This window comes from Fulmarus glacialis, unplaced genomic scaffold, assembly GCF_000690835.1.
Source record: "Fulmarus glacialis isolate BGI_N327 unplaced genomic scaffold, ASM69083v1 scaffold2813, whole genome shotgun sequence".
Taxonomy (NCBI): Eukaryota; Metazoa; Chordata; class Aves; order Procellariiformes; family Procellariidae; genus Fulmarus; species Fulmarus glacialis.
The window spans coordinates 27384-37752 of NW_009203408.1; the positions used below are offsets into that span (position 1 = coordinate 27384).

The 10369-nt window shown below is 36.7% G+C and overlaps 1 protein-coding gene across 1 annotated transcript in view; it reads left to right on the forward strand.

Annotated features, from left to right (window-relative positions):
• Positions 1-426: 426 nt before the first annotated feature.
• LOC104074478 (GTP-binding protein Rit2-like) overlaps positions 427-10369 on the forward strand; it is a gene marked incomplete at its 3' end in the record, with an annotated part of 73865 nt that continues 63922 nt past the window's right edge. Inside the window, exon 1 of the mRNA XM_009574611.1 lies at positions 427-686. Coding sequence (XP_009572906.1) covers positions 584-686 — 103 coding nt within the window. The remainder of the gene's footprint in view (positions 687-10369) is intronic.

The following is a 10369-nucleotide window of genomic DNA, read 5'->3' on the forward strand; positions in this document are numbered from 1 at the left end:
AGTAAGCGTCATGAAGAACAAAGACTCTTAAAAGTTGTTGCTTATTTCACTTCTAATAGTATTAAATGTAAATCTAGCAAACTTGATGAACGTAGGATGAATATTGAACGCTAAGGTGGCAAGGAGGTTGTCTGGTCTGTGTTATTACTGTTTAAGATTCAAGCAAGTGCTACATGGAATAACAAGCATCATAATTAAGAAATTTGATCCGTTTTCTTTTTCTGGAGGCTCTGCTCAATTTGATTCCAATGACACAGCAACACCCAGAGGTATCAGAGCTCCTGAGCCTCACAAAACACTTTCTGTCCAGGAAAAGAAACACAGAGAATGATACAGAGCTGGGAGGGGGCAGAGAGAGATTTTTATTGGAAGCTGTTAAAGTGGTTGCTATGAGACCTTCTCCAGCTAACACAGGCACAGCAGCGAGTGTGAGGCTGATATATCGTACCTCTTGTATTATACCTTTCCTTTCTGCTTTTTTTTTTTTTCCCCTAACGCAGCTTTTATAGTTGTTTAAGATCAGAGAAAGCACCTGCCAGTTGCTTTTTCTTCCCTTTTGCTCCCTTCTTCTGCCTCGTGCAAGATGGAGCTAGAAAATGAAATGATCAGTTCCTCCAGCAATTCTTCAGCAGGCTCCAGAGAGTACAAGGTGGTGATGCTAGGAGCAGGGGGAGTTGGCAAAAGCGGTAAGTTTGAGCAACAGCATTTTTGGGGAGAAGGGGTGAATTGGGAGTGTAAAGTTTACAGAACAAGAACGTTGCTTAATGAGGGGTTTCGTTCCTCTTTCTCTTGCACATGGCTTGGATAAAAGACTATAATTTGTGACTGGGGCAATGAGTCAGCTTAATTTGTTACAGATTGAAATGTTATAAGCCTTTTGAATTGCATATTTTTGTAAAACTAACCTTGGCTCCATTGTATATGAGGAGAGAGTGGTTAGCCTGCGGCTGTTAGTGTTAGCAGCAAGTAGTCAGGTCACTCTAACGCTTGGTGGGGGGCGATGGTTTGCTGGATGTAACTTGGTGGCCTGCCGGTCCTTGTGCCCAGGCAGAAATGAAACTAACTGCAAAGTCAGCTGTGCAGTGCAAAGTGTGGAGGATGCCTACACTGACTCTGTTTTCTTCCCCACATCTTCTTTTGACTTTTTTGCTGAGTTTCGTTATGGCTTAGCTGGTGTTAGTCTCCTCTCCTGTCCGGACAGTTACAGAATGCGTCTGAGTCTCACTCCAGGTGATATGGTAGATTTGCAGCATATTTTAATATCCCTGTCCAGTGCTGGCAAGATATGCCAGTGTCTGACAATGGTATCTCTTCAGTGGAGTCATTATTTTCTCTGGACAATGTTTTCTTTTTCACAGATATTATCACCTTTGATTTATTCTCACTGACACTAGCATTCTCTGTTCTTAAAAAGACTTTGCTGAACGTGCAGTGTTTGTCTCAGAAGCCAGTGTATTGAGCTGGCCACACAACAAGCATTTGATTACATCTTCTGGAAATTCAAAAGAAAAAGAGAAAAAGAAAACAAACAAGAAAAAAAGGATAATATAATATATCCAGGCTAGATTCCAGACAAATTTCAGGATAAGTAAGCTGTGACACTAAACTGTAATAATTGTGTAGATCAAATAAGTTTTATTCAAACAACAAGACAAGGTATAGATGCAAAAAATTAAATATTGGGAGTGGATATAATTTCGTCCCTGTATGCATAATCTCTGTTTTCTTGTTATGTTTGGCTTCAACTCCAGTGGCACATCTTTCCGTGAAAGCTATTTCCCATCAGTATTGCTTAACCAAGCAAACAATTCTTGCACAAATGTTAGGCTATGATCGCTATATAAAATGGGAAAGAAGAAAATATTGGTTATCTCAAAGTAACTTTCTGCAATTTGAAATTATCTTTTCCATGGTAAAGCAGGTATCCAGGATGTGTCAGCTGGAACTTTCAGTAAAATGTCACTTCTTTTTTTTTTTCTTTTTTTTTTCTCTTTTTTCTTTTTTCTTTTTTCTTTTTTCTTTTTTCTTTTTTCTTTTTTCTTTTTTCTTTTTTCTTTTTTCTTTTTCCTTTTTCCTTTTTCCTTTTTCCTTTTTCCTTTTTCCTTTTTCCTTTTTCCTTTTTCCTTTTTCCTTTTTCCTTTTTCCTTTTTCCTTTTTCCTTTTTCCTTTTTCCTTTTTCCTTTTTCCTTTTTCCTTTTTCCTTTTTCCTTTTTCCTTTTTCCTTTTTCCTTTTTCCTTTTTCCTTTTTCCTTTTTCCTTTTTCCTTTTTCCTTTTTCCTTTTTCCTTTTTCCTTTTTCCTTTTTCCTTTTTTTTCTTTTTTCTTTTTTTTTCTTTTTTCTTTTTTTCTTTTTTTTTTTTCTGAGTGCATCCAAAAGATGGCAGCAATTTTTCCCAAATATATTATTGTAAGAACTATGTCATTTTGAAGACTCATTCACCAAAACAAAAGATATTTCAAACTATACCATATTCTTAGTATAACTCTATCACAAAAGCCAAATTTTATACACACATTCAGGAAATTTTAGAGTTCCCATTTACTATTAGATAAGAGTTTTAAAGCACAAATGAAGTTTATTCAAATCTCCTTGTTCAGAAAAAAATAGCTGTTGATTTCATGAGAATAAAGCCTTCAAATCTGTGGATTACACGAGGTAATGATACATCTCCAAAGCTGAGGACCACATAATTATTCAAGAAGAATTGGGTGTCTGTGCGGTCTAGAGGAAAAAAAAATAAGATGGAATGGATAGTTATGATGTTCAATGGGATTAATGAAAACCTTCTGTTGTTTAGAAGTGAAACTTCTGGGGGAAAAAACAGCAACTGAGAATTAAGAGTCTAGAAGGAGGTGGGCAGTTCATCATTTACTGGCTATGAACTTCCAAGGTGGAATGGGTGTGAAATATTTCAGTAGAGTCCTGAGACGATCCAACTGATAAAAGTCGGATAGAGATAAGGAAAAATTGATGTCCTTCCATAAATCATAAATTCATTCTGACTGTTGTATAGGCAGGATTAATTTACAGTGGATTAAAAGCAGCAAAAGGCCTGAATGACTACTTTCATTCTCCAAGATGAGCTCTGTTTTCCCCTAATGACGTAGATTCACTCTGTCCAGGAAATTATGAATTTACCCCATAAAAAAGGGTCAGGGTAGAATAGGGATGAGAGATTAAAAAAAAAAAAAAGTTCAATTTCCAGCTTAGAGTTTTACACATAAGTGATATATGGGATGATGTATTAATAATATCCTGGCTTCTTTCCCCTTCTTCTCCCTCCTCATTCTCTTTTTAAGTCATGATAAAGCAGTAACAGCTGGGGTTAAGTTGCTGAGTGGGAAATCTCTTTTGGATGAAAGCCTTTCAGTTCCTCATTTTGTTCAGTATTAAATAATTCAGATTTGGAAAGAATTTTCCTTAAGAACCAAGCCGCAGAAATGTTAGAAGGTTTCTTTTTGCCCTGGAACATAGTTCACTTCTAAGGATCCCCTGGACATTTTGATCTTCTTTTTCCCACCCTCTTCTGCTCTCTTATTGTGCCATTTCATACTGTATGTAAGGAGGTCTTTGCACTAAAAATTGCATGCTCATTACAAGGGGCTGAGGGTGGTGATTGTACGTGTGGACAGGGAGGAATGAGGAAGAGAACACCAACAACGGATGTTCTTTTGAAGTTGGTGTTTATAGAGTATTTGCTTTGGGTGTCAGGCTTATCTCTTCAGTTCTGTGTTCCAAGATGGCAGAAAATCCTGAAGGGTAGCCAGCCTCCTGTTATTTGGGCTATTCAGTGTAGTGGACATTTTACAAGAATTAGTAATAGAAGATAAACTCAGCACATCCGAATCTGATACCCACCACATTCAGAGTAATGATGTGTAAACTGCAAATAGTTTAAGAATTGTCACTTAAGGTCCTCACATTTCAAAATCAGTACCATTAAAAGAAAAAAAAAAAGAAAAAAAATCTCTGCCAGTACTTTATAGGAGGAAAATAAAACACCCTAATCCCCAGAGTTCAGAACAAACAGGTAATAGTGGCTTTTAATTAAACTGTACAAATCTATAAGTTGGCAGTGTTAGGTTTATGGTTGGGCTCGATGATCTTAAGGGTCTTTTCCAACCTAAATGATTCTATGATTCTACACATAAATTTTCCTGGGAAGTGATTTCTGTATCATAATTATAGATTATAGATTCCCTAGAATGATTTATCCCTTCTAAGACTTCTGAAAATAGAACTATTTTTGTTTTCAGAGCAATATGCTAATTTATTACTATATGTAGGTTGTGTCTGACATCAAGCACAGCTATACACTTTGCTGTAAATTCAGACCAAAATTAGGCTAGAACCGGGAATTAAACCGAAATGAAATAAAATAAAAAAAGAGTAAATTTTCTACTGACTCTTATTTGATTATAGTCCATACCGAAATTACATGTTTCTAATGATAATTAAATTTCAATTTAAAAAAAGATTTTGACACTTGTTCTTCTCTGGCTTGATGACAAATCTCAGATCAGCTCAGTAGTGTTGAAACCTGCCTCAAGTTGCTTGACGTAGGGTTTAAACCCTAAGAATGTTAGTGGTTTTGAAACAGGTTTTGCTTACAAATACCTTCAGAAATCTGCATCTGGACAGTGAACCTAGTACTCTCATGGTCCCCAATCTGATGCGGCTCAGACCTCTGGGTTTAGCTCTATTTTTCAGTGTTACAAAAAATATACACAAAAGAGCCTCTAAATCCTGAGACCATGCATTGCTGGCTTATATTTAGCAAACTAATTACACTAATAACAATAATTAACTGCAGCACATTCTGCAAAACATTAGCAATAATTAACTGAGGGGTTGAACAGTGACTACCAAAAAGAGCAAACAAATTGATGTAGCTGTGCAACTGAATAAAATAGAAAACCTCTGTTTAATGAAAAACTGTTATTACCTAGGCATCCTTCAAATGTTGATCAGATTGCACCACAATCTAACTTTACGTGCATCTTCTGGGCTAAATGAAAATGTTATTCTAGGTTGTTTGTTTTTTTTTTTTTTTTTCTCTAATGCTAGCAAAGTTGATTTATTTAAGGGTGAAGATGGTCTACGGTTATTCCTGGTATTGAGATTATATGTTTATCCATAGAATGGGTGTATCATAGATGCAAAGTGAATTTCATGCTACCTGTCCTCTGAAAGTTGCATTTCAGATGAGAAGAGGAATTTTTAAAATATTCAAAAGTTAATAAATATTTGTAGCTGGTAAACTGTTTTTTGTTTTTTTTTTTATCTTAGAGAAAATGTGCATTTTTCAAGATTTATTTCTCAGACTGATTGACAGTTTACTTGTTGCCACCTTAAAAAAATTGAAGGGATTGTCAAATAATTACCCCAAGATTTTTGTAAAACTAATATATTTTTAGTTTTAATATACAGGTTTGGAAAACATTTAGATATATATTTCCAAGTTTCAATCTCAAAAGAATAAAAAAGAGGGGAAGAGAAGGAATTAAAAGATTCTCTTAGGGTTGTTAGAGGAAGAGTATGAAGAAATGTATTTCTCAGCCTGATCTGATTAGGGAAGGCATGCTTACCCCATTGATTTCCTTCTTTTTTTTTTTGCCAGTGTTGCACAAATGCCATATTTCTACAGATACAGGTGACTCATCCGATTAATTTCAGGATCGTGTGTACAAAATAAGTTCCAAAATGTATGAAAACAACAATAGTTTTTGTGTTGTGGGAACTTCTGTACTAGGAATTAAATTAAACCCCCACTTTTCTTTTATTTATGTGATCAACTGCCTTTGTTTTGAGTAGTTTTACCTCTTATTCTGCCTAGATAAAGCAAATTCTATGCCTATTCATTTCAAGCATGTCCTCACAGCAAGAGTCCCCAGTAAATAGAGATAGCACCATGGAGTGTGTACTGGAGAACTGGCCCACTCCAGCTGTTTGTTAATCCCTTGGAGATAAATTAGCATACAATCCAGGCTACACTGGAAAAAGATGGAGAGTGAAGGTAGAGATTCCACTGGCATCAAAAGAGCTGAGGTTGAAAAGTACCATTTGGCTCTGCTGATGCTGTTCTTACACCATCACAAAGCTCAGTATTGTAGAACGCACTTCATACATTGATCAAACACTTTTTCAGTAGGGGTTTGGGGGGAGGGGGGTTGGTATTGGTTTTGCGTTTTTTTGTTTTGTTTTGTTTTTTCAATATACTCTCAGGTACCGCTGTGATTCCCTAAATGCCTGGTAAATGGATCTTCTTCTGTCTGAAAAAAAGGTAATTTGGATTTTTAAGGCCAAATATAAGACCCTGGGAATTTCAGGGAAATAATTAATTGTACTCATACAAATAAAAAAAAAAGAATTTAAAAAATGGGAAGGAAGAAAGGATATCTATTTGTTGACCAGAGAAAAACTTTCTTGCTTGGTAATAGTTCTGAAAGCATAAGAGTATCAATCAGTCAAAATGACATATAAATTCCCTTGGTCACTTCATAGTACTGACTGTAACCTGTGATCTGCTGTGACCTGATGTGGAAGTGTCAGTGCAAGGCTGGGAAAGGAAGAGAGGAGACAGCAGAATGCTAACAGTGGTACAACCCAAAAGACATAGTAATACTTCTTGGCAATTATGTATCCAGGAAAAAAAAATCCTAACTGAACACTGTAAGCCACCAGCTAAGTTTGTCATGTCTGGGATGCTGTAAACTGAATTACAGTCATAGGTCTAATGAAGAATTACAAATGTTATATGCAGATTGATGGTGGTGTAAGTTGTATTTTCTCCATGAAAAAAAAAACAAAACATTGCAGGGAAGGCCCTCCACTGCCAGAAAACCACATCCTTGGGTATGGGCAACTTCCAGTTTTTCCCATAAACCAGAATAAGCACCGGAGACTTTATAAATGCAGAGTTCTGATATATTTGTGATCTTTGATAACAAAACTGTTCTTATGTTTCAATTATCTTCACAGATAGGTTACTGAATTCATTTCAAGCTCGATTTTGTGTAATTCCAACTTCTAGCCGTTTTATCTTATCACTTCTTTGTTAACAACTTTGAAAAACTCCCTATTCTCTTATTTTGCTATCTGCTTATACCTATAGACAATGATCAGTTCACACTTCGATTTTCTTTCTCTTCCATACATTGAGCATCTGAAACATCACTTGTAGAAGCCTATTTTCATGCTCAGAGCATTTTGTATCCTTAATTTGAATGCCCTGGTATTTACACATCATTCTCTGAATATGAATTCCAAAAATTCACATGCTATTCTATTAGTGGTCTTACTAGAAGCAAGGTTGCTTACTGGTTTCCTCTTGACAGTCCTTTTTTGTTCCTCTGAAATAATGAATTCTTTTGTTCACGTATAGTTCACAGAGATCACGTACAGAGAAATATCCATAGTAACCCTTAAGTTACTTGCTCTTTCCCCCAACACAGTCACCTGTGCTATCACATCTTAGTGATGACCTGAATTCTGCATTTCCATACGTGTTATCCTATTTTGGAAGTATTTTGCTGAGTTGTGACCATTGAAGCTGATGATTCAAATAATTCTGGACCGGTTTCAGATATTCTTCATTTATCTTTAGTGTGTTTGTTATCCACTTGAAAGGTTTAAACACATTGCTTATTTATTAATTTTCTTGACTATGGGCAGACCTGGTGGTCAGAATTATTTGCTTTTGGGAAATGAGTTAAAGATGTTTTCACTATTTTGCCAGTTCACATAATTCAATGGCTGGAGGGGTGGAGGATTCAATTATGGCTCCTGCATTTAATAGGATTGTTTCTGTGTCTGAGGTACCAATTGGCTACTGAGAAAGCTGTCTGCAGTTCTGGTTTCTTCAATACCAGAAGCCATCTGATAAATAGGAGAGAGTTCAGAGAAGACCAACAGAGATGATAAAAGGGCTGATGCAATATGATTTATGATGACAAATGACTACAACTATATTCAAATAGCTCTGTCAACCAGTAGTCCATGATTCTTTATTGTGCAACTTGCATATGTATATAGTGATTTAATGTAAATGGGACTGGATGCCGCTGTAATGTGAATGGGTTGATCTATCCAGCTTCTCCCATCATAACATCCAGATGATGAATACCCACTTGGATAAGGATAGCAAGTGGGCTGGCCATTGTCTGTGCCAATTTGGCACAGGGGACAGAGAATTTACGATATCTAAAGGTAATAAATATCAAGACAAGAAGACATGTTTTCCAAAATTTGAGGAGGAAAGGGACCAGAATTGCTTAATGGAGAGTAATCAGTTAAGTGGTAAAATTAGAATTAAAACATGTATAATTAGAGATGTATGAGATCTTCAGGCCTGACTTCCTTTGGTCAATAAGAGCAGTATATATCCTTAACCATTTGCTTAAAAGCAAGATGGAGCAGATTGTGGCATAGTCTTTGAAAGGAACAGGGTGGTGAAAGTTGTATTAGTCTAATTGGTTTAAGCTAATTTAAGATAGAAGCATACATTATAGAGATTGAGCATTAATGAGCAAATATACCTGAACAGAAAAAGCATTTACAGACTTCAAACTCTCTGATAGAGGAGAAGGAATACTGTCTTCCCCAAAATTATGCAACGTGTTAAAAGTAATCCGGACTTGTGGCTGATGTGGCATTACTAATGTGTGTAACCAACACCTTTATGTTGAGACTGCTTAAGAGAGGTCCTAAGGCTGGTCTCAAGACTGGACTTGTTTGTTGTGTACAAAAAAAGTCATTTATGTTGCCTCACACAGAGCTAAAGTGCATCCTTTAGAGTACAAGGGCTCCTGCGTAACTGGAAACATGCTGAGGTGCCACCCTAATGGTGATGGCCACCTAAGGGTATGTTGGGTAGTGGTGCAGATGGAAGGTAAGCAGATCTGTTAGCTCACCGCTTGCAGAAGAACTATTCTCTGTTCTGCTGATGGAAATGGGATTTACTGATTCGGGACCTTCATCTGAACCTCTTCTACGTGAACAATGATGTGGAGTGATTAGAACTCATGGAAAGTTATATTAATGAATCTGCTTTTTATGGTGTGATTTATTGAAAGAGGGCTTCACTTACACAGTGAAGATTTCAGTGAGGTGTATACTGTTCCGCTTTTCCCATTCATACTGCTTGCTATTAAGAGATAGGAAACCTTCTGGGCTGTTCCTCAACAATAGGAGTTGAACTATCAAGGACCCTCCTGGTTTCAACCACACACAAATCTGCCATTTGAAATGTCCAGATTGAAGTCTCAAATAAGGGAACAAGCACTGTTTCATGACAATGACTGGGCACTGTCGGTATCTTTGCTGTAAACAATCTGTCGAGGCAGCCACAGGAACTGTTCCCCTTCCAAGCTATCCCTGCTGCTGAGCTGAGCCATCTGCAGCATTTTCGGCACATGTTATCTGCTAGAATTTGGATGAGATTAAATCCATTAGGGACAGTCTTGAAAGCACAATTAGGAAAGATTTTTTTTTTTTTCCCCCCCCTTCTGTTGCTGCTTTCGTCTATTTTCCTTCCATACTTTCAATTTTATTTCCTTCCATTCCTCTGGTAATCCTTTTCCACTTTTAATTTGTTCATTGACTTTAATTAGTCTCCCCTTATGCCTGCAAGCCATTTCTAATTTTTTTTCCTAGAAACTAGAAGACTCATCATGCTCACACAGCTCCACAGACAGGTATTGAATGTTATCAAAGCATTGTGCAGGGTTCCAGTTTCAGAGGTCTTGCTGTCATGGGCAGAGACTTTGCTGCAAGCTATAGTGATTTGCTAACGAATTACCTGCCCACTAACCAGATCCTGGTGCAGACACTGACTAAAACAACTTTGTTTCAAGTTGTGTGGAGAATATTGAAAAGAAGAGTGTGTGTGTGTGTGTGTGTACAAAAGACTATCTCAGGACTTGCCAAGTTGAGCTATTGTGATTCTGGCCTCCAAAAGAGGTATGTTTTAAACTCAGTTACCTGTTGTAAAGCAGTGTTTTATCTTTTCATTCAGATAAAAACCAAGAACTAAACTAGTTATTTCAGGGGCCCACAAATGGTTGCAAGTTTTAAAAATTAATTTCATAAGCTTTTGCAAAGTAAAAGCTGTAATCAGCTGAGAGACTGATGCATGCCGTTCTTCTTTAGCTTACACTGACTAGTTACGAGAAGAGCTGTTGTTTAATTTCTTTCCTTGCAATCTCATTGAAGTGCCATGCAGTTTTGTAATTCTGTAATTCTTGTCCATTTTCACACGCACAAAATAAAGGAACTCTAGCTGAAATTCATATTCTATGTCAGATCCTGTGATTCCTTTAGTAACTTTACTAGCCTGCTACCTGCATGACAGCTTGTTTTGTTACACCGA